General features: G+C 68.8%; 1 protein-coding gene across 1 annotated transcript in view; it reads left to right on the forward strand.

The window, feature by feature from the left end:
• Positions 1-36: 36 nt before the first annotated feature.
• Positions 37-22,991, forward strand: part of FLNA (filamin A) — a 31,399-nt gene continuing 8,444 nt past the window's right edge. The window contains 33 exon segments of the mRNA XM_074937555.1: positions 37-418; positions 5,092-5,240; positions 5,242-5,341; positions 5,633-5,730; positions 5,984-6,131; positions 6,431-6,549; positions 6,992-7,069; positions 7,194-7,356; positions 7,889-8,089; positions 8,752-8,889; positions 9,102-9,225; positions 9,499-9,635; positions 10,074-10,267; positions 10,457-10,570; positions 10,916-11,059; positions 11,799-11,922; positions 12,270-12,430; positions 13,192-13,282; positions 13,474-13,643; positions 14,232-14,349; positions 14,649-14,911; positions 15,246-15,843; positions 16,208-16,381; positions 16,480-16,642; positions 16,799-16,959; positions 17,199-17,369; positions 17,467-17,590; positions 17,833-17,989; positions 18,164-18,353; positions 18,537-18,560; positions 20,757-21,004; positions 21,349-21,451; positions 22,845-22,985. Coding sequence (XP_074793656.1) covers positions 52-418; positions 5,092-5,240; positions 5,242-5,341; positions 5,633-5,730; positions 5,984-6,131; positions 6,431-6,549; positions 6,992-7,069; positions 7,194-7,356; positions 7,889-8,089; positions 8,752-8,889; positions 9,102-9,225; positions 9,499-9,635; positions 10,074-10,267; positions 10,457-10,570; positions 10,916-11,059; positions 11,799-11,922; positions 12,270-12,430; positions 13,192-13,282; positions 13,474-13,643; positions 14,232-14,349; positions 14,649-14,911; positions 15,246-15,843; positions 16,208-16,381; positions 16,480-16,642; positions 16,799-16,959; positions 17,199-17,369; positions 17,467-17,590; positions 17,833-17,989; positions 18,164-18,353; positions 18,537-18,560; positions 20,757-21,004; positions 21,349-21,451; positions 22,845-22,985 — 5,455 coding nt within the window. The 5' untranslated portion in view covers positions 37-51.

Here is a 22,991-nt window from a genome sequence, read left to right on the forward strand (position 1 = left end):
GCTAACGCCCCCCGGCTCCTCCCCAGCTCTGCGCCCCGCCCCGCCCTTATAATGAGCGGCTCCCAGGCTCGGCTGCCCCAGGCCGGCGCGGCTCCGGGCGAGGCGGCGGCGGCGGCAGCGGGCGAGATGCCGGCCACGGAGAAGGACCTGGCGGAGGACGCGCCCTGGAAGAAAATCCAGCAAAACACCTTCACCCGCTGGTGCAACGAGCACCTGAAATGCGTCCACAAGCGCATCGCCAACCTGCAGGCCGACCTGGCCGACGGGCTGCGGCTCATCGCGCTGCTCGAGGTGCTGAGCCAGAAGAAGCTGGGGCGCAAATACAACCAGCGCCCCACCTTCCGGCAGATGCAGCTGGAGAACGTGTCGGTGGCGCTGGAGTTCCTGGAGCGCGAGAACATCAAGCTGGTGTCCATCGGTGAGCCCGGGGGGGGCTCTGGGGGTCCGCGGGGGGCAGAGAGGAGGGTCGAAGGGGGAGTCCCGGAGTGGCGAGGAGGGGACTATCCCCGAGGGGGTGAGGATGGGGGTCCGCTGGAGAGGCGGCGGCGGCGGGGGGGCAATTGGGGGGGCTGGGCCCAGCCCCGTGGGGAGGGTCTTGGTGACACCAGCGGCGTCCTGGGGGGGTTGGAATGGGGCACCCGAAGTGGGGAGCCCTACACAGCTCGGGGAGGTTACGGGCGGCTCCAGAGAGCGGCGGATGGGGGCGCCTTGTAGAAGTGGGGGGCGGGGAGTGTCGGCCTCTGCCCCGGCGCGATGGGAGTGGCGGGGGGGCTGGCCCCGATGCGGGGCGCTGCTGCGGCGGGGGCTTGGGGCCTGTTAGCTCTGCAGGCAAAGGGGCTGCCGGGGCCCTGGGTTCCCCCCCCGGGCCCTGGGATACGAGCGCCGTCTTCGCGTGGGAGGGAGCCCTGGGTCTCTGCATGGGGGGCGAGCTGGGGGGTGGGGCGGGGGGCCCCGCACAGCGGCTGCTCCTGACTGAGGCTCCTAGCGATGGTGCGGGCGGGGTGGGGGTATCTGGGGGCCCTGCAGGCTGGCTCCCGGTGGGGCTGGGGGGGGAAGAGCAGGAAAAAGGAGTGATTCCTGGGGGGGCCCATCCCGAGCTTAGCCCCCCAACCTCCCGTGGGACGCTTCCCCCCCCCCCCCGCCATGTGATGGGCGGCTCCCTGGACCTTCTCCCCACGGAGCTCGGGGTTGGGGCTCTGAGATGGGGCAGGAAGCAGTTGGGGGTGTAGATACATCCCCTGTGACCACGGCGTGGGGCAGCCCCCGGGCCTAAAGGTCTGCAACTGCCCCCCACGTGGGCAAGACCAATTCGCTTCTCACTAGATGGTCCCAGCAGGACTGGAGGGGTCGGGGGCGCGGGGAGCCCAGGGCTGGGCTCACAGGGGGCTGCGGGTCGGGGGTGAGGGGCACAGGCCGGGCTGTGGGCCTGGGGGGAGGGGAGTCTCCCGTACGCAGCCTGTAACAAAGGCTGGGGGGCGGGTCTGTTTCTCATCCCAGGAATGTGCCGTTCACCCCGGCCAGGCTGGGCTCGGCGGAAGGAAGGGGGCTGGGGGCTGGAGGACGCGGGGGGGCGCCTCGTTGGGCCCCCTGCTCCGGCAGCTCAGGGGAGCTGTGGGCACCATCAGACAGTTAGGGCCTGGGGAACGCGGGGCCCCTTGCCAGAGCCCTTACGCTGGGGTGTGGGCTGGGCCCAGCTCGGGGGGCTGACTGGGAAAGCAGAGGAATTAAAGCTTCCCCCAAGGTGCTGGCTATGGGGGGGGAGGGTGTCTGTGCAGAAGGTGGGGCATGGCCACCTACTGCGGGGGGGTCCCTCAGAGTAAGATCCATCTGGACACTGTAGGGGACATCCATGGGGAGGGGTCATCGGCCTCTAAAGGCCACTGAGGGGAATTGAGGGGCACCGGCAGGACTGGGGGGAGCCCAGGGCCGGGCTGGCAGGGGCTGCGGGTCGGGAGTGAGAGGCACCGGCAGGGCTGGGGGGAGCCCAGGGCCGGGCTGGCAGGGGCTGCGGGTCGGGAGTGGGGGGCACCGGCAGGGCTGGGGGGAGCCCAGGGCCGGGCTGGCAGGGGCTGCGGGTCGGGAGTGAGAGGCACCGGCAGGGCTGGGGGGAGCCCAGGGCCGGGCTGGCAGGGGCTGCGGGTCGGGAGTGAGGGGCACCGGCAGAGCTGGGGGGAGCCCAGGGCCGGGCTGGCAGGGGCTGCGGGTCGGGAGTGAGGGGCACCGGCAGAGCTGGGGGGCGCAGGTCTGGGCTAGCAGGGGCTGCGGGTCGGGAGTGAGGGGCACCGGCAGGGCTGGGGGGAGCCCAGGGCCGGGCTGGCAGGGGGCTGCGGGTCGGGAGTGAGGGGCACCGGCAGGGCTGGGGGGGCAGGGCCGGGCTGGCAGGGGGCTGCGGGTCGGGAGTGAGGGGCACCGGCAGGGCTGGGGGGGCAGGGCCGGCCTGGCAGGGGGCTGCGGGTCGGGAGTGAGGGGCACCGGCAGGGCTGGGGGGGCAGGGGCTGCGGGTCGGGAGTGAGGGGCACCAGCCGGTGGGTTAGCAGGGGGCACAGATCCTGGCTGGGGGTGGCTCTTTTGCCCTGGTGGGGATGGGGGAGGAGCTGCTGGTCAGAGGGGGGATTTTCCCGTCTCCACCCTAGTGCCATGCCCAGGGTACTGGCTGTGGGGGTGCCCCATGATTTCTCCCCCAGCCCAGCTGGCCCTGTCCCCACCCCCACCCAAAAAAACCCTTGTGGCTTGAAGCTGCATCCTCGGTAGAGAAGATATTGGGGGGAGGGACTAGATCGGAGGGGGGGAGGGTTCCTTTCTGGGAAGTTCCCCCCCCCATCCCCCAATAGACCCAATAGTGAGTCACTGACCAGACACACAGCCCTGGGGCTGGCATGAAATGGCAAGGATGGGACACACACACCCCCCCCCGGCACCGGCAGAGCTCAGGGGTGGGGGACAGGGCTGGGGTAGCAGGGGCTGCAAGTCGGGAGTGAGGGGCACTGGCAGGGCTGGGGGGGGCAGGGCCAGGCTGGCAGGGGGCTGCGGGTCGGGAGTGAGGGGCACCAGCGGGGCAGGGGCTGAGGGTCAGGAGTGAGGGGCTGGGGGGCTGCGGGTCGGGAGTGAGGGGCGCTGGCAGAGCTGGGGGGTGGTGGGCAGGGCCGGGAGCTGCGGGTCGGGAGTGAGGGGCACCGGTGGGGCTGCGGGTCGGGAGTGAGGGGCTGGGGGGCTGCGGGTCGGGAGTGAGGGGCGCCGGCAGAGCTGGGGGGTGGTGGGCAGGGCCGGGGGCTGCGGGTCGGGAGTGAGGGGCACCGGTGGGGCTGCGGGTCGGGAGTGAGGGGCTGGGGGGCTGCAGGTCGGGAGTGAGAGGCGCTGTTCCTGCTTGGAGTTGAAGTAACTGTCCCAGCCTGGGAACTCCCTGCTCTCATTCAGGGCCTGGGCTGGTGGGGGGGCAGGATGTTGGGGGTGGGGCCTGGGGGTGTCCCCTCCCTCCTCCCCAGCGCTGGGGGGCTGCAGGATCCTGGCGGCCGCTCCATATAAGGCTAAAAAATGTTGGAGCATCGGGCGGAGCCTGCGGGAAGGGGGGGAGGGGCGGGTCATCCCCTAAAATGGGGGGGGGGAGATTCCGGGAGGATCCCCTCCCCCTATGTGCGCTGGAGGGGGATGGGCCGGGACACCCCGGGCCTGGGCACAGAACCCCCCGTGTGCTGGGGGACAGGGATACCCCATCACCCCTTGGCACTGGGGGACCCCTGCACTGCAATCTGGGGGCTCTGTTCAGCTGGCCTGTGCCCTGGGGGTGCAGGGGGGCCCTCTGTCTGTCTCCCCCCCAGGGGACAGGCGCAGCCAACTTGGGGGTGTTGAGGGGTGACCGTTGGTCTGTGCAGTGCTGTGCTGGGGGGGGGGGGGGGGGGTTACAAGGGGCTGGGGCCCGGATGCCTGGGTTCTGGCCTGGTGCTGGGAGGGGAGTGGGGGCTAGTGGGTCAGAGCAGGGGGCCTGGGACCTTGGTTGGCCATGGAGCCCCTCACTCCCGACCCGCAGCCCCTGCTCTGGGCCCTGGCTCCTGTCCCCGGAGTCGGCCTGGCTGGGCTCTGTCGGCCTCTGCGGGCTCAGCACCCCCCCCATTCCCCTCCCCTCAGTCTGGGCCCCTCGCCAGGCCAGCCACAGGGTGGGGGAGGGGTCTGGGATGAATGGATTGGGGGCAGCCTGGGAAAGAGTCTTCTCTGGGGCTGGGGAGGGTCCTCTGGTGGAAGGGGTCATGGCTGGAACTCTGGTGCCCCTCACTCCCGACCCGCAGCCCCTGCCAGCCCAGCCCCGGGCTTCTCCCGGCCCTGCCGCTGCCCCTCACTCCCGAGCCACAGCCCCCTGGAAGAAACAGTCGTGGTTTTTCCTGGGTACCAGGACGCTGGGGGCTCGGAGGGGGATTGCTCGGTGCAGGGGGACGTTGGGGGCTCGGAGGGGGATTGCTCGGTGCAGGGGAGCGTTGGGGGGGCTCAGAGAGGCATTGCTCGGTGCAGGAGGGTGTTGGGGGCTCGGAGGGGGATTGTTCGGTGAGGGGGGCATTGGGGGGTATGGGGGGCTCGGAGAGGCATTGCTCGGTGCAGGGAGCGTTGGGGGGGTATGGGGGGGCTCGGGAGAGGCATTGCTCGGTGCAGGGGAGCGTTGGGGGCTCAGAGGGGGATTGCTCGGTGCAGGGGGACGTTGGGGGGAGCGTTGGGGGGCTCAGAGAGGCATTGCTCGGCAGGGGCGTTGGGGGGCTCAGAGAGGCATTGCTCGGTGCAGGAGGCGTTGGGGGGCTCGGAGAGGCATTGCTCGGTGCAGGGGGACGTTGGGGGGGGTGGGGGGGGGCTCGGAGAGGCATTGCTCGGTGCAGGGGAGCGTTGGGGGGGTATGGGGGGGCTCAGAGGGATTGCTTGGCACAGGGGAGCGTTGGGGGGGAATGGGGGGCTTGGAGAGGCATTGCTCGGGGCAGGGGGGTGTTGGGGGGGCTCAGAGAGGGACTGCTCGGTGCAGGGGGACTTTAGGGGTGGGGTGTGGGTGGCGAGAGGGAGCTGGGGCGGGGTGCCGCTGGTGCCCAGCCCCTCGTGCTGACCCCCATCTACCCGCAGACAGCAAGGCCATCGTGGACGGGAACCTGAAGCTGATCCTGGGCCTGATCTGGACGCTGATCCTGCACTATTCCATCTCCATGCCCATGTGGGACGAGGAGGACGATGAGGAGACCAAGAAGCAGACGCCGAAGCAGCGGCTGCTGGGCCTGGATCCAGAACAAGCTGCCCGAGCTGCCCATCACCAACTTCAGCAAGGACTGGCAGAGCGGGCGGGCGCTGGGGGCCCTGGTGGACAGCTGTGCCCCGGGTGAGGGGCGCTGGGCCCTGGAGGGGGAGAAGGGGGTGCAGCGGCCGGGGGGGAAGAGGCTGCTGGTTCCGGCCCCAGGGCATTGTGGCGGATGGCGTCTGGCCATCGGGGGGGGGGCTTGTGGGGGCAGGGAAGGGAGATTTGGGGGGAGCTCAGGAAGTCGGGGAACCCGGCCCCCCCAACTGTGCTCCAGCCATGGCCACAGTGCAGCTGTGGGCCCCCTGGGGGCGGCAGCCGGGAGGGCCCCCGACGGGGGGACTCCATGTGCCACTAACTCCCCTGCTCCCCCAGGTCTCTGCCCCGACTGGGACTCGTGGGACGCCAGCAAACCCGTCAACAACGCCCGCGAGGCCATGCAGCAGGCCGACGACTGGCTGGGCATCCCCCAGGTGCGGGGCTGGCGCTGTCCTGTGGGGCGGGGGGGTCTCCTGGAGGGAGGGTGCAGGTGTCTGAGGGCCTGCTGGGGGTGCAGTGTCCTGGAGAAGGGGGGTATCCTGGGGGTCTGGAGGGGGGTGCAATGTTCAGGGGATGTGTGGGGGGGCTGGGGGTACCTAGGGGGGCTGGAGAGGACGTGGGGAGGCCACAGGGCCACGGTGGCAGGTCTGACCCCCCCCCCCCCCCCCCCCCCGGTCCCCACGGCAGGTCATCACCCCGGAGGAGATCGTGGACCCCAATGTGGACGAGCACTCGGTCATGACCTACCTGTCCCAGTTCCCCAAGGCGAAGCTCAAGCCGGGTGCCCCCCTGCGCCCCAAGCTGAACCCCAAGAAAGCACGAGCCTATGGCCCTGGTGAGTCCTGGGGGCTAGCCCAGACTGGGGGGGAAGCTCCCCCATGGGCCAGCCTCTCCCTTTGCCACCCTCTCTGCTGACCCCTCCCTGCTCTTTCTGCTCCCAGGGCAGAGACTCACTTGGGGGCCTGGCCCCCCTCCCTCTTCAGGGCTCTCCAGCCCCCTGCCCCTCCTCACCCCATGGGGCAGAGTCCCCCCCCCCCATGGCTGTATCACCTTTGCCCCTTCTCAGGGTGCCCCATGGCAGCCCCCCCTCCCGGGCTGACTCCGCCCCCCCTCCCGGGCTGACTCTGCCCCCAGGTATTGAGCCCACAGGGAACATGGTGAAGAGAGAGGCTGAGTTCACCGTGGAGACCATCAGTGCCGGCCAGGGCGACGTCCTGGTCTACGTGGAGGACCCAGCTGGGCACAGAGAAGAGGTGGGAGCCCAGGGGCTGCGGGTCGGGAGTGGGGGCACCGGCAGAGCTGGGGGGTGCAGGTCTGGGCTAGCAGGGGCTGCGGGTCAGGAGTGGGGGGCACCGGCAGAGCTGGGCGGGGGCAGGGCTGGGCTGGCAGGGGCTGCCGGTCGGGAGTGAGGGGCACCGGCAGGGCTGGGGGGGGCCCGGGGCTGCGGGTCGGGAGTGAGGGGCACCGGCAGGGCTGGGGGGGGCCCAGGGCTGGGCTGGCAGGGGCTGCGGGTCGGGAGTGAGGGGCACCGGCAGGGCTGGGGGGCCCAGGGCTGGGCTGGCAGGGGCTGCGGGTCGGGAGTGGGGGGCACCGGCAGGGCTGGGGGGGCCCAGGGCCGGGCTGGCAGGGGGCCGTGGGTCAGGAGTGAGGGGTGCTGGTGGGGGGCTCTGGGTCTAATGCTGTTTCTCCCCATAGGCCAAGGTCGTCGCTAACAACGACAAGAACCGAACTTTCTCCGTCTCGTATGTTCCCAAAGTGACGGGGGTCCACAAGGTGAGAATCCCTTGGCTCCTGCCCTCCCGGTCCTGGGGAGAGAACCCAGGAGTCCTGGCTCCCAGCCCCCCCCCCCCCCCCCCCCGCCAGTGTCCGGCTCCCGCTGTAACCCCTCTGCCCCCAGGTGACGGTGCTGTTCGCCGGGCAGCACATTGCCAAGAGCCCGTTCGAGGTGACGGTGGGGAAGTCGCTGGGCGACGCCGGGCGGGTGACGGCCCAGGGGCCCGGCCTGGAGCCCACCGGCAACATCGCCAACAAGGTCACCTCCTTCGAGGTCTTCACGGCCGGTGAGCGGGTGGGGGGCTGGGCCGGGAGGGCCCGAGGGGGGCCGGGCTGGGGCTGACCCTTCCCTCCCCCAGCCAGGGACAGGTGAGGGGGGGCTGGGGGGGCCCTGTGAGGGGGGACCGGGCTGGGGCTGACCCCTCCCTTCCACCCCCCCAGGCGCGGGGGCAGGCGAGGCGGGGCTGGGGGGCCCTGTGGGGGGCGGGGCTGGGGGGCCGGGGCTGACCCCTCCCCCCCAGGCGCGGGGGTGGGCGAGGTGGGGCTGGGGGGCCCTGTGGGGGCCCGGGCTGGGGCTGACCCCTCCCCCCCCCAGGCGCGGGGGCGGGCGAGGTGGGGCTGGGGGGCCCTGTGGGGGCCCGGGCCGGGGCTGACCCCTTCCCCCCCGGCACGGGGGCGGGCGAGGTGGGGCTGGGGGGCCCTGTGGGGGCCCGGGCCGGGGCTGACCCCTCCCCCCCCCCGGCGCGGGGGCGGGCGAGGTGGGGCTGGGGGGCCCTGTGGGGGCCCGGGCCGGGGCTGACCCCTCCCTGCCCCCCCCAGGCGCGGGGGCGGGCGAGGTGGAGGTGACCGTGGTGGACCCCAGCGGGCGCAAGGGCGCGGTGGAGCAGCAGCTGGAGGACAAGGGCGACAGCACCTACCGGTGCACCTACCGCCCGGGCGCCGAGGGCACCTACACCGTCCACGTGACCTTCGGGGGCACGCCCATCCCCCGCAGCCCCTACACCGTCGCCGTGGGGCAGGGTGAGCACGGGGGGCCGGGGCAGGGCGGGTCTCCCACAATGCCCCATGTCTGGGGGGGGTCTCTGCTGTCTGTCTGTTTCTCTCTGCCCCCAGCACAGGGCATCTCGGGGGTGACGCTCGCTCTGCCCCAAGGATATGGGGGTTCTCTCTCTCTTTGCCTCCCTGGTAACCCCCCTCTCTCTCCTCTCTCCGCTGCGCTCCGAGCTGTCCTAGCTCTCTCTCTGTCTGTCTGTCTCTCGACGAGCCGCCGTCCCGGATCCTTGGCTGGTGCCCCTCACCCTGGCGCCAGGCCGGCCCGGGGCTAATGGTACTGTGTGATCTGTGGGGCAGGGCGGGGGGTGCGGGCGGTGCCCCTGGGAGGGGGGCTGGGGCCCGGAGAGCCTCCATTCTTGGCGGGGGGTGGCCCTGGACGCCTGGGTTCCCTTTCTCACTGCCTAGCAAGTAATCCCGGTGCCTGCAGGGGTGGGGGGAACCTGAACACCTGGGTCCTTCTCTCTCTCTCTCTCTCTCTCTCTCTTTTCCCCCTGCTGTGCATCACTGCGGAGCGGGAGCCCCGGACGCCTGGGTTCCTCCCTCACTTGAGACTGTAACCCCAATGCCTGGTGGGAGTGGGGGGCACCCAGACGCCTGGGTCCCTCTCACAATTGGTCTCCCCCCCACAGCTTGTAACCCCAGTGCCTGCCGGGCCACGGGGCGGGGGCTGCAGCCCAAGGGGCTCCGGGTGAAGGAGCCGGCGGATTTCAAGGTCTACACAAAAGGCGCCGGCAGCGGAGAGCTCAAGGTCACGGTCAAGGGCCCAAGTGAGTGACACCCCCCCCCGCTGGGGAGTGGCTGGGGGGTGCAGGAAGCAATTGGGGGGGGGGGTGCCCTATGGGGGGGGGTGCCCCACACTGACCCTGTCTCCCCGCAGAGGGGCCGGAGAGTGTGAAGCAGAAGGATCTGGGGGGGCCTGTGGCGGGAGGGGCTGCCCCGTGGTGGGGGGCTGCCCCACTCTGACCCTGTCTCCCCGCAGAGGGGCCGGAGAGCGTGAAGCAGAAGGATCTGGGCGACGGGGTTTTTGCCTTCGAGTATTTCCCCACCCTGCCCGGGAACTACACCGTCACCGTCTCCTGGGGGGGGCAGCAGGTGCCACGCAGGTGAGCGCCCCGAGGGCTGCTGGGGGGGGGGGCAGGCTTGGGGGTACAGTGGGCCGGGTACCGATGCATGGGGACTGGTGCATGCTGGGATGTCTGGGGTCGGGATGCCCCGGAGCACGCTGAGGGGGCCGGGTGGGGACCTGGGTGATGCCCCCATGCAAGCTGGGGTGGGGGTGCGCAGTGCCTGGTGCATGTGATCCCCTTGGGGGGAGGGACACAAGGGGGGGCACGGTGCCCGTTGTGACCTGCCCGGCCTTCCCCCCCCCCCCCCAGCCCATTCGAGGTGAAGGTCGGCCCCGAGTGCGGCAGCCAGAAGGTCCGGGCCTGGGGGCCGGGGCTGGAGGGTGGCGTGGTCGGCAAGTCGGCCGACTTCGTGGTGGAGGCCATCGGGGACGACGTGGGCACACTGGGTGAGCGGGGAGCTGGTGGGAGGGAGCTGGGGGAGCGGGTGGGGGGGTGAGTTGGGTGGGGGGGAGCGGGTGGGGGGAGTTGGATTCCCCAATCTTGGTCCCACCCGGGAAGTTGGGGGGGGGGGGGGGTCTGGGAAATGCTGGGCAGTCATGGGGGGGAGGCTGCGACGGGTCTCCAGTCTTGGTCGGGGGGGCTGGTTGCTCACAGCAGGGCCCTCAGATCTCAAACGGGGTGGCAGGGTTTTGGGTGCTGCTGGGGTCCCCATCTTGGGGTGGGGCTGCAAGGTAGGGGGGAGGGCTGGGCGTTCATTGGTACCCCACCCCCATGGAGGTGTGGAGGGGCTGGTCTCCTCGTGGGGGTGCGGAGCTGGGGGCCCCTGTGCGGGGGCCGGTGGAGGGGCTGGCAGCCCTGGTCTCAACGCTCCCCGCGCCCCCCAGGGTTCTCGGTGGAGGGCCCGTCCCAGGCCAGGATCGAGTGCGACGACCGGGGCGACGGCTCGTGCGACGTGCGCTACTGGCCCCAGGAGCCGGGGGACTACGCCGTGCACGTTCTCTGCAACGGGGACGACATTCGCCACAGCCCCTTCATGGCCGAGATCCGCCCCGCCCCGCGCGACCTGCACCCCGAGAAGGTACCGCCTGCCGGGGGTGGGGCGGGCCCCCGGCTCTGGGAGGGGAGTGGGGCTGCTGGTTAGAGCAGGTGGGGCTGGGAGCCCGGACTCCTGGGTTCTCTCCCCGGCTCTGGGAGGGGAGCGGGGTCTCGTGCTGGGATTGGGGCTGACATGAAGGCAGGGTCTCCTCTCACCCGCGGCCCCCCACAGGTGAAAGCCCACGGGCCTGGGCTGGAGAAAACCGGGGTCGCCATCAACAAACCGGCCGAGTTCATGGTGGATGCCAAGAACGGCGGAAAGGCCCCTCTCAAGGTCCAAGTGCAGGTGAGGAGGGGGGGGAGCGCCAGGTGGGGGTGGCCTGGGGCTGGGGGGTGGCCCGGGGCTGGGGCGGGGCAGGTCAGCGTGGCTGGGTGCAGACAGGGGGCTGGGTGCATCCTGGCGGAGGTGCCAAGTGGGGAACTGGGGGCTTGACCCCACTCTGCCCCCAAGATGTGGAGGGCACCCGAGGGTGGGAGGCTGGGGGCCGGCTGGCGGCTGACCTGCTCTGCCCCCCCCCGGGGAGGAAGGGGGGGCTGGGGGGGTTGGCTGGTGGCTGACCTGCTCTGCCCCACTCCCCGGGGAGGAGGAGGAAGGGGGGCTGGGGGGCCGGCTGACCCGCTTTGCCCCCAGGATGCAGGGGGTGCCCCGGTGGACGTGGCGGTGAAGGACAATGGCAACGGCACCTACAGCTGCTCCTACGTGCCCAAGAAGCCGGTGAAGCACACGGCCATGGTGTCCTGGGGGGGCGTCAACATCCCCAACAGCCCCTACCGCGTGAGTGCCCGGGGGGGCCCCACGAGGGGCCAGGGCGTGGGGCGCGTGTCCCACGAGGGGCTGGGGGGGCAGGGGACATGTCCCACGAGGGGCTGGCGGGGGCTGGGTGGGGGGGGCGTGTCTCACGATGCACCGGGGGGGGGGGGTGTTGCCCGTAGCAGCAGCTTGGGCCTAGTGATCCCAGGCCTTGACGATACAGGGATTTTCTCCCATAATGCAGTGGGCTGGGGGGGGAAGTGGCAGGGGTCCCAGGGTGCGCTGGGCTTGGGGGGACTTAGCCGTGGTAACAGGTCGGGCCGGGCGATCCCAGGCCTTGGCGGGCCAGGAGCCTCCGGGCTGAACTGCGCCGGAGGCTGGGGGCCGGTGACCCCGCCAGGCCTGCCGCGGGGGGGGGGACACGTGCTGAAATAGCCCCCCACGGTGTCTGCCTCCCACTGCATGAGACCTTGGGGCAGCCCGGACACCTGGGTTCTCCCCTGGCTCTGGGAGGGGAGTGGGATCTGGTGGTCGGAGCAGGGGGGGCTGGGAGCCAGGACACCTGGGTTCTCCCCAGCTGTGGGGGGAGGGCGGTGTGTGTATGACTGCAGCAATAGGCATTTTAATGTGAAGCCCCCACCCACCCACCCCCCAGACCCTGCAGCTGGGGCCTCCTGTTCCCCTTCCCTCTCGGGGGTGCTGACCGCGGGTGAAGAGCTCGGGGGGAGGGGGACATCCCGTCTGACCTGTTCCTTCCCCCCAGGTGAACGTGGGGGCCGGCAGCCACCCCCACAAGGTGAAGGTGTACGGCCCTGGTGTGGCCAAGACTGGGCTCAAGGCCCACGAACCCACCTACTTCACCGTGGACTGTGCCGAGGCCGGGCAGGGTGAGTGCCGGGGGAGGGCTCTGGGCGGGTGGGAGCTGAGGGCAGGCTGGGGGGCTCTGGTGGGGGGTGGGAGCTGCTCGGGCGTTGGCAGCTGGGGGGGGCTCTGGGGGAGTGGGCAGGCGAGGGGGATGTGGGAGCTGGAAGGGCTCAGGGGGGCGTGGGAGGTTGGGGACAGGCTGGGGGGTGGGAGCCAGGGGGCTCTAGTGGGTCTCCCCGCGCCCACCACCTGGGGAATTGGGGGGGGGTGATTTGAGGGTGACCCGGGCGTGGCAGAGGTCAGTGGGGTGCATGGCAGGGGGGCCGTGGGGGGAGCTGACGGCTCTGCCGGGTCTCCCCCCCCCCCCCAGGTGACGTGAGCATCGGGATCAAGTGCGCCCCGGGCGTGGTGGGGCCGGCCGAGGCCGACATCGACTTTGATATCATCCGCAACGACAACGACACGTTCACCGTGCGCTACACGCCCCGCGGGCCCGGCACCTACACCATCATGGTGCTCTTCGCCGACCAGGTCAGCGGGGCTGCCACGGGCTCCCCGGGCCGTGCTCTGACCTGCTCCCCACGAGGCCGGGCCGGACTCTGGGGAAGTCTCCTCTCGGGGAGCCGCCTGTCTGCGGGACACACAGCTCCCCCGGCTCCACCTTCCTGGGTCTGACCCCGGAGCCTCCAGCCTCCTCCGCCCCTCCGGGCGCTTCCCCCAGCGAGTCCGCTCAGGCGGGGTCCTGGGGGGGCCAGACGGCCCTGCCCCCCTAGACGTGACTCTCGGGCAGCGTGTAGAACAGAGTTTGGTAGCACAGAAATCGGTGACTTTCAGCCAAGCCCATGTTGGGGAGTCCCGGGCCAGATGGCCTGGACTCCCCCTCTTCCAGTCCCCCAAGCAGACTGCCAGCGACCCCCACCTCTGACACACCCATGGCTGCTCCTCCTCTTTGTCCTGCTTGGTCTCACACCCCTCCTGGGTCTCCGGTTACATACTTGCAGCCTCCCCTGTACCCAATTCCCACCACCGAAGCACTGGTATAGTAGATGGGGAAACTGAGGTACACACCGTATTCGTATAGGACAGTAAGACTCTCTCACATGCAACAGAACCAGATGAATAAAACCCCACTTCGTCACACTCTGCTCTGGGGGCTTCCCACTTACTGGGGGGGGCCTTGGAGGCAGTGAGGGGGCTCATTGCAGAGGGGGACTGTCCTGCTCAGGGTGGCAGAAGGGTGTGAGGTGGGGCACACAGCTTCACGGTCCTCTGACTCCCTGCTACCTCCTTAGGCCACCCCCACCAGCCCCATCCGCATCAAGGTGGACCCATCCCATGACGCCAGCAAGGTCAAGGCCGAAGGGCCTGGGCTGAACCGGACTGGTGAGATTGGGGGGAAGGGAGCTGGTCTGGGCAATGGAGGAAATTCTGTCTTGGTGTGGGGGAAGGCGGGGGGCGGCGCGGGCAGCGGAGGCGGAAGGGGGGCGGCGTGGGGGATGGAGGGGGAAGGCGGGGCAGCGGAGGGGGATGGAGGGGAAATACAGCCACTGACCCCCATGGGCTCCCCCCGGCAGGCGTGGAACTGGGCAAGCCCACTCACTTCACGGTGAACGCCAAGGCGGGGGGCCGGGCGCCCCTGGACGTGCAGTTCACCGGCCCAGCCAAGGGCGAGGCAGTGCGGGACTCGGAGGTGATCGACAACCACGATGGGACCCACACGGTGAAATACACCCCTGTGCAGCAGGTACGAGGGGAGGCCCCGACTCCATCCCCCCAAGCTGCAGGGCATGGGTCTCTGGGGGCCCCCTCTCCCCAGGGCTGGGGTTGGGCTCCGTTTTCCCCTTGCAGGGTGTCCCAGCCTCAGGCTCTCTCAGCTCTGTATGGCCCTTGGGAGGAGCCCCCTCCGGTGTGACAGCCCTTCTAGGGGTTCGCTCTCCCAGGGGGGTTAAACTCTGGGCCCCACTGGCACCTGGGACTGCACCTATCTGAGCCTCCAGCAGCCTGGCTCTGCCGTGGGCCCCCTCAGGGAGTCCCCTCGCTCTGGTCTCTGCTCCCTCTGGGGGTGAGGGCCCCGATGTGCACCCCCTCCCCGACCTCTAGTCTGCAGGGACTTTCAGCCAACGTCACACAGAGGGTTGCCCCGGCCATCAGTGGCCAGGCTACAGAGTGACCGGCCACTGTCTGCGCCTGTCGCAGTCACACCCGCCCTCTAGGGGTTGCTGTGACTGTCACACCTTCATCCCACCACTGAGAGACTTGAGTAACACACAGGGAAACTGAGGCACACGGTGTTCAGAGAAAACTACACCAACCTTCCTGCTTCATCACACAGGGTAACCTGGGTGTGGCTGTGACCTACGGCGGAGACCACATCCCCAAAAGCCCCTTCAGCGTGGGCGTGGCCCCCAGCCTGGACCTCAGCAAGATCAAGATCACCGGCCTGGCTGATAGTGCGTACCCGGGCGGGGAGGGCTGGGCCTCCTGACCCAGCTAAGGGGACAAACACAGTGCTGGGGGGCCAGAGGGGGGAGCTGGGGGGTCGAGCCTGCCCCATGCCAGGCTGCAGCTAAGAGGGCGAGTGCAGCGCTGGGGGGCCTGGGAAAACTTGGCTCCTCTACGGAGCGGTGACATCTGACAGCAGGCGGGGTGGGGGTCCCCAGTGGGGCAGATGGGGCCTGGCCGTGGGGAGGGGCCCAGGGGGCTGGAGACAGGCCCAGCCCCGGGCTCACAGCTCTCCCTCTCTGTGCAGAAGTTGAGGCGGGCAAGGACCAGGAGTTCACAGTCAAGTCCAAGGGGGCCGGCGGGCAGGGCAAGGTGGCCGCCAAGATCACGGGGCCGGCGGGCAAGTCGGTGCCCTGCAAAGTGGAGCCGGGCCTGAGCCCTGACAACAACGTGGTGAAATTCATCCCCCGCGAGGAGGGGCCCTACGAGGTGCAGGTGACCTATGATGGAGCCCCCGTGCCCGGCAGTCCCTTCCCCGTGGAGGCCGTGCCCCCCACCAACCCCTCCAAGGTATGTGTCCCCTGCTGCCCTCCCCCCAGCCCATGGGCAGCCCTGCTGGGGGGACCTGGGAGCCAGGGGGGTGGGACATCCCACGGCCATTGGCTGGGGGACTAGAGTCCTTCCCCGTCCATAGGTGAAGGCTCGGGGGAGGTGGGTGGGGGTCTGTGCTGGGGCAGACAGTTACCTGTCGAGATGGGCATGGGGCAGGGCCTTAGCAAGGCGGGCGGGGGGGTACCCAGCGAGGGGCTGGGGCTGGGGCTGGGTCTTGGTGAGGTGGGCGGGGGGCTGCAGTGGACGGGCACCCAGCCAGCTCAGGGCCCCTCACCCTCCCCTCTCCCCACAGGTGAAGGCCTACGGGCCAGGGCTGCAGGGCGGACAGGCCGGCTCGCCTGCCCCGTTCACCATTGACACGAAGGGGGCCGGCACGGGGGGCCTGGGGCTGACCGTGGAGGGTCCCTGTGAGGCCAAGATCGAGTGCCTGGACAACGGAGACGGCACCTGCTCCGTCTCCTACCTGCCGACGGAGCCCGGCGACTACAACATCAACATCCTGTTCGCGGGCGCCCACGTGCCCGGCTCGCCCTTCCGGGCGGCCGTCCAGCCCCGCTTCGACCCCTCCAAGGTGACCTGCTCGGGGCCGGGGCTGGAGCGGGCCACGGCCGGCCAGACGGGCCAGTTCCACGTGGACTGCTCGCGGGCCGGCAGCGCCGAGCTCACCATCGAGATCATCTCGGAGGGCGGGGCGCAAGCCGAAGTGCGGGTACAGGACAACGGCGACGGGACCTACACCATCGCCTACACCCCGCTCTGCTCCGGCACCTACACCATCACCATCAAGTACGGAGGGCAGCCCGTACCCCACTTCCCCAGCAAGCTGCAGGTGGAGCCGGCCCTCGACACCTCCGGGGTCAAGGTCTACGGGCCTGGCGTGGAGGGCGAAGGTCAGCAGCGGGATGGGGCTGGGGAGGTGCGGGAGGATGGGGGGCCCAGGGGGACCGGCCCGCCATGGAGGGTGACGGTCGGTGGGGTTGGGGGGCGCTGTGGGGGTAGCAAAGGGGTACGGGGCTGGGATGATGGTCTGACAGGCACAAGGAGGCAAAGATCAGTTGGTGGGGGGCAGGGGTCTGCAGGGACAAACACCTGGGGTTGGGAGCGATGGGAGGGGGAAGGTCTGTGGGCCAGGCATGGGGAAGCGAGGGGCCTGGCGGAGTGGGGTGCCGGGTTAATTCCTGGGGGGCGGGCGCAGTGCACGGCGGGGGGGGCCCTGCGCCCTGGCCCTTGGCCTGACCCGCCCCCCTGGTGCAGGCGTGTTCCGGGAGGCCACGACCGAGTTCAGTGTTGATGCCCGGGCACTGGGCGCAGCCGGTGGGCCCCATGTGAAGACCCGGGTGTCCAACCCCTCGGGGAACCTGACCGAGGCCTTTGTGCAGGATCGCGGCGACGGCACGTACCATGTGGAGTACACCCCCTACGAGGAGGGTGAGCCGGGGGGACCGGGGCGTGGGGGGAGGGGAAACGGGGGTGGGATGGAGCCCAGCCCCCCTGACCTCCCTCTTCTCCTCCCCGCCCCCATGCAGGTGTCCACTCTGTCGACGTGACCTACGACGGGAGCCCTGTGCCCAACAGCCCCTTCCGGGTGCCGGTCACCGAGGGCTGCGACCCCACCCGGGTCCGGGTGCACGGGCCAGGCCTGCAGAGCGGCACCACCAACCAGCCCAATCGCTTCACCGTGGAGACCAGGTGAGGGGCTGGCTCGGGGGGGACACGGTGGGGGGGGGGGGGGAGGTGCCCGTTGGCACCTCTGGGGTCCTGGCTCCGGTTCTCTGTCCTTAGTGGCTGAGCCCCATTGTGCTTCTCTCTCATCCGTGTCCCTCCCCCCCCCCCCCCGACACCCAGGGGTGCTGGCACCGGGGGCCTGGGCCTGGCTGTGGAGGGGCCCTCCGAAGCCAAGATGTCCTGCACCGATAACAAGGACGGCAGCTGCTCGGTGGAATACGTCCCCTACGAACCCGGCACCTACAGCCTGAATGTCACCTACGGCGGGCACCAGGTGCCAGGTATGGGGGCTGGGCCGGGGGCAGGGTGTGGGCCCTGGCTGGAGGGGGCAGGAGGTGCCAGCCAAAGGGGCTGGGCTGTGGGGCACCAAGGGCTGGGTAAGTGGGCGAAGCTCCTTCTGGCCTGTGGGTGCCCTGCGGGCAGGTGACGTGGGGCTGGGGACGCCCCAGGGGCAGCAGTTAGTGGGGGCAGGGCTGGGGGCTCAGGGCCTCAGTTTCCCCTTATCCCCCCCCACTGGCAGGGAGCCCCTTCCAGGTGCCGGTGCACGACGTGGTGGACTCGTCCAAGGTACTGTGCTCAGGACCAGGGCTGACGCCGGGCGTCGTGCGGGCCAGCGTGCCCCAGACCTTCTCCGTTGACACCAGCCATGCGGGCGTGGCCCCCCTGCAGGTCAAGGTGCAGGGCCCCAAAGGTGAGTGCCTGCTGCTTGGGGGGGGGAGGGGGGGAATGGTAAGGGGAAACTGAGGCCCGGCCCAGACCTCCTGATCCCCGACATCTCCCTCCCCCAGGTGTGGTGGAGCCGGTGGAGGTGGTGGACAACACCGACGGCACCCAGACAGTGAGCTACGTGCCCAGCCGTGAGGGGCCTTACAGCATCGCCGTCCACTACGGAGACCAGGAAGTGCCACGCAGGTATGGGGGTGCCGGCGGGGGGCTGAGTGCAGGGCAGGGGTGCCCTGTGCTTTTGTGGGCTCAATAGGGGATTAAGCCAGGGCACCATGCAGAGGAAAGGGGCTGGAGCAGCCATGGCTGGGCTGGGTGTAGGGGGCTAGGCGTGGGCATGGGGAGCGGGTGCTGGGGTGGCCATCCAGCGGAGACCTCGCCCCACACCAGGGGGGAGCTGCGCCGGCACTGACCCCCACCCCCTTCTCCAGCCCCTTCAAGGTGAAGGTTCTGCCCACGCACGATGCCAGCAAGGTGAAGGCCAGCGGCCCCGGGCTCAACACCACCGGGGTCCCCGCCAGCCTGCCCGTGGAGTTCACCATTGACGCCAAGGACGCCGGCGAGGGGCTGCTGGCCGTGCAGATCACGGTGAGCAGGGCGGGAGGGGGCTGCTGGGGGGGCGGAGGGGAGTCTGTTCTCTCTCTTCACCCCCAGGACGCTGGCGAGGGGCTGTGCCAATTACAGGGAGCAGGAGAGGGCTGCCTGCCGTGGGGGGGGGGCGGTCTGTTCTCTCTTCATCCCCCTCCCCCTGACGCCCCGCAGGACCCTGAGGGGAAGCCCAAGAAGGCCACGATCCGAGACAACCAGGACGGCACCTACACGGTCTCCTACGTGCCGGACACGACGGGCCGCTACACCATCCTCATCAAATACGGCGGGGACGAGATCCCCTACTCACCCTACCGCATCCGCGCCCTGCCCACCGGCGATGCCAGCAAGTGCACCGTCACCGGTGAGCGCTGCGGGGGGCGGGCATGGGGCGGGCGGGAGGCCGCGCACCCTCACGCTGCCACACATCACCTGCTTCGGCAGCCACCTCCGGGCCCCGGCACCGCGGGAGGCGGGTGGGGAGCCGCCGGGGGTGTGATCCGTGTCTCACTTGACCTTTCCTCGCTTCTCTGCCCTGTCACCGTAGTGTCGATCGGAGGTCACGGGCTAGGTAAGCCAGCCGTTGCACCCACCCCCTCCCTGCATGGCCGCGTGGCCCGGGGCTGCATGGCTTCGGGAGGGAGGGAGGGATGGCTGACCCCCCCCCCCCCCTCCTGGCAGCAGCTCCGCCCTGTGCACGCCGGCCGTCTCACCCTGCGCCCCACGGCTGACTCCCGCTCCGTAAGGGGGCCTGGGGAAGGCCCCAACGCCGGATCTGTGACTCTGGAGCTGAGATTCGCAAGGGACCCTCGCAGGGTCCCAGGGCACCCATCGGCGATTCAGCCAGGCAGGGCCCTGCTCCCTTGTGGGGCGAAGCAGCTTCCTTCCCCTTCCAGCCGCTGCCTCCAGGCGCATTCAGACCTCCCTGGCTTTGGCTTAAAACTTCCTTTTTCACCTTTAAAATGCAGCTCCCTCAATCCCTGATTTGCCTTGCCCTGCCCTGCCCTGCAGGACTGGGCTGAAAATCATGTCTGCAAGAGGAAATCGGGGCCTTTGACTCAGTGCTGAGGCTTTCTGTTCCTCTCCCCCCGCCCCAGCCTGTCTCCGGGCTGAGATCCTGCCTCGAGCAGAGAGCGTCTGACTCATCTCCGTGGTCGTGCGGGTTGCACGGAGCCGCCCTCGCTGGGTCGTCTCCTCGCAGCTCTTAGCCACCAAGAGTTTCCTTCCCCGGCATCGCGCGTAGAGACCGGGAACCAGGGCTGCTAAAGCCCACCCTGGAGGTTTGAACCAAAGTTCTTGGCTTTACAAACATGCTCCAGGAGCCGACTATTCAAAGGCTCGGATTGATTTTTCTCTGTGAGGAAACGGAGTCAAACTTGTGCCCGGACAGGCGTTTCAGGGGAGAACGAGCCTCAAGCTGACTGGCAGGGACGTTCCCGGTGGGTTTTTCTGGCTGGCGGATGAAGTTTGGGGCCGAAATGAAGCTATTTCTAATAACTGGGAATTGGTCCTGCTTCGAGCAGGGGGTTGGACTAGATGACCTTCTGGGGTCCCTTCCAACCCTGATATTCTATGATTCTATTTCGAGTTCTGACTGGGTGGTTTTCGGCGAGCCCAGGGCCAGCCTCCTTTTGCTGAGCTGAAACGAAAGTTTGACCCGGTGCCCCACCCAATTGCTAACCAAACCCCGTCTCGAGCCACCTGCTTTGGGGTTTGCCCCGGGGCTCGGAGCCCCCAAACCTCGCATGCCGAGGGGCCACATCTCCGGGGAGGGGCAGGGACGGCTCTCGGCTTTGCTTTGAAATGTCCGTTTTTCAGCCCAAACCCCGGGATCTGGGGGAGGTCCCACGGACTCCCCCACCCCTGCTCAATGGGCAGACCCGTCCTGAATGATTGGTGGGGGTCTCCGGCCTCCCAAGGCCCCCCCAGGACCTAGAATCCTAGAATATCAGGGTTGGAAGGGACTCAGGAGGTCATCGAGTCCAACCCCCTGCCCAGAGCAGGACCAATCCCCAACTAAATCATCCCAGCCAGGGCTTGGTCCTGCCTGACCTTAAAAACCTCTCAGGAAGGAGATTCCACCACCTGCCTAGGTAACCCATTCCAGGGCTTCACCACCCTGCTAGTGAAAAAGTTTTTCCTAATATCCAAGCTAGACCTCCCACTGTCAGGTTGCTTGCTTGCCAGGGGAGGGGTCAGGTTGGCCCGAGGGTGGGGGGCCGACACCATGCTGCTTTGCTTTGCTGCTGGGGCTTTAACTGCCAGCTTAATGCTCTCCATCCTGGGGGCCGCATGGCACAAGTTGTCCGGTTCTCAGCTGTTTGGGAAGGGGATAGTGGGGGGAGCGATGGGATAGGTCAGGTCTGGGCTGGGATTGGGGCCCCATCACGCTGGGCGCTGCCAGGGATGGGGAGGGGGCTGTGAACCTGGATGGGGGCCAGACGGGAGATCCATGCAGCATGTGGCCTGACAGGGACCCCAATCTCAGCTGGCTCATTGCTGCACCCCTCGGGGTGGCCCCCAAGTCTGTTTGGGGATCTATGCAGCTCCTGGCCTGACAGCCCCGACCTCGCTCGGTGGGGGCGTTTGCAGGGCTGGGGAGCCCCCCGACTCCCAGCAGGGTCTGTGCAGCGCCTGGCGCGGAGGGGCGCCCTGATCGTGGGGGCGGAATGGGGATTTCCTTTCCCGGCTGCTGGAGTTGCATGAGGGGGTGGCGGGTGGAGGGGGGTGTGGCTTGGACAGATTCTCAATCCCCCCCGCCCCCCAGGCGCTGGGATCGGCCCCACCATCCAGATCGGGGAAGAGACCGTGATCACGGTGGACACCAAGGCAGCGGGCAAAGGGAAGGTGACCTGTACGGTCTGCACACCTGATGGCTCCGAGGTGGACGTGGACGTGGTGGAGAACGAGGATGGCACCTTCGACATCTTCTACACGGCCCCCCAGCCCGGGAAATACGTTATCTGTGTCCGCTTCGGGGGGGAGCACATCCCCAACAGCCCCTTCCAGGTCCTGGTGAGTGTGCAGGGGAGGCTGAGATCCACACCTGTCTGCCCCGTCCCTTCCCTGTCTAGCCTCACCTCGTCCCATCCTGGTGTCGCAGCCCAGCGCAGTGACACAAGATGCTCCAGACAGGCCACAAAGTAACGACAACACAGCCCGTCTCCCCGGACTCGAAACTTGCTCGCACGCTGGACTGTGGCTGAGCACATCCTCCCAGCTGGGCACTGTGGGAGTCCCCCTCTGGGCTGTGCCGGGGCCCCTGTAGCATCTGGGGGAGGCCATGCTTCCCCAGCTCTCCTTACAGCAACCCCCCCCCTCACCGCTCTGCCTGGGGGGGTCTCGTGCGTCTTTCATAGGCCACGGACCGTCCCCTGATGGGAGTCAACGGCCTGGACGTGGCCGGGCTGCGGCCGTTTGACCTGGTCATTCCGTTCACCATCAAGAAGGGGGAGATCACGGGTAAGTCTTGGGGGCAGATGCTCTGGGGCGGCAGCCCCTGACATCCAACAGACTCTCCCCCTCACCGGCAGCTGGTTTTTCCCCCCCCCCCACCCCACTCGGTCCCCTAGGACAGGGGAGATCCTAATATAGCCAGAGTAGCCCTGTGGGCCCATCAACCCTGGCGTCTGGCCTGGTAATCCCTTCCCCTCTGGCCTGGTTGTCCCCTGCCCCCCTTGGATCACGCCCATGGCCCCTCTGGCCTGGCATCCCGTGTGAGGGGTTTCCCCTGGGGTGCCACTTGGAACTGGGGTACCACTGAGCCCCCCTGACCCACCAGCTTGGGCTCCGGTCACACTGTGCTGTGGTGGTAAGTTCCCAAGCTCGCTCTTTCGCCAGCAGACACACAGGTAGGGAGACACCCAGCTGCCACGCCACACGCATGCTGAGATCAGCTCTGCCTGGGGGAGCTCGGCTAAGGAACTGCCCAGTTACTCAAGTGCCCCCCCTCTCCCCCCCCCGACTGTAAACCCCCAATGGTACCGTCTGGCGCTGCCCCGGGAAGTGCACAGCGCAAGCTCGTGATGGTCGCCCCCTCCTGCGATGTGGAGAGGGAGGTGCCCGGCTTTCTGCCCCCAGGCAGGATTTCCACACCCTGGTTTTAGACAGAACCAAACCAAGTGTATTAACGACAACAGAGTTTATAAGTGACTCTAAGGGAGAGCAGCAGATGGAAGCAGATCACCCAGCAACTAAACAAACCCCCAAACTGAGCGTCCCACTCGCTAGGTGGGGTGTAAATCAGCCAATTCTCACCCGGGGCGAGAAACAGGCCGGCAGGTTCTTACGGCATAAGCTGCCTGGGCTTTCCCAGGTTTTCATGCACAAGTCCCTTCGCCTGGGCCCAGCACTTGCCCCTCGGTGTTTCCAGGGGTGTTTTCGCAGGGAGAGCGAGGTCCCCCTATGATGTCACTGTCCCCCCCCTTTTCTATCTTCTCCCCACTTGCTGGAAAGCTCTTACCTGGGTCCCACACTTCCCATGGTGCAGGGCAACCTTGGAGAGCTTTCTAGTGGACCCAGTCCCTGGGGTGACCCTGGTGTGTGGGTGCGTTTCCTCAACGAGCCTTTTTACTGACGCACACAAACACCCCCCCCCCCCCCCCGATGGGCCTGTCACTGCCAAGCAGATCCAGACTTGGAGAACGACACCTCGATGGGTGAATATTGGGGTGCCAGGGTGTCACATCCTGTCTCCAGTGGGGCTGCGTTTCACGGAGAGGAGATCATCTTCGCCCCCCCCCCCCCCCCCATGGGCTCAAGGCCTGTATAACCGGCCCAGAGGGGCCATGTCTCCCCAGCAGGGGGGCCGCTGTAAGCCAGGACTGACTCCAGTGCGCGTGTTCTGCCCCCCCAGGCGAGGTCCGGATGCCCTCGGGGAAGGTGGCCAAGCCGGATATCACGGACAACAAGGACGGGACGGTGACGGTGAGATACGCACCCACTGAGGCCGGGCTGCACGAGATGGACATCCGCTGTGACAGCCTGCACATCCCAGGTGCCG

The sequence above is a fragment of the Natator depressus genome, chromosome 23, assembly GCF_965152275.1.
Source record: "Natator depressus isolate rNatDep1 chromosome 23, rNatDep2.hap1, whole genome shotgun sequence".
Taxonomy (NCBI): domain Eukaryota; kingdom Metazoa; phylum Chordata; order Testudines; family Cheloniidae; genus Natator; species Natator depressus.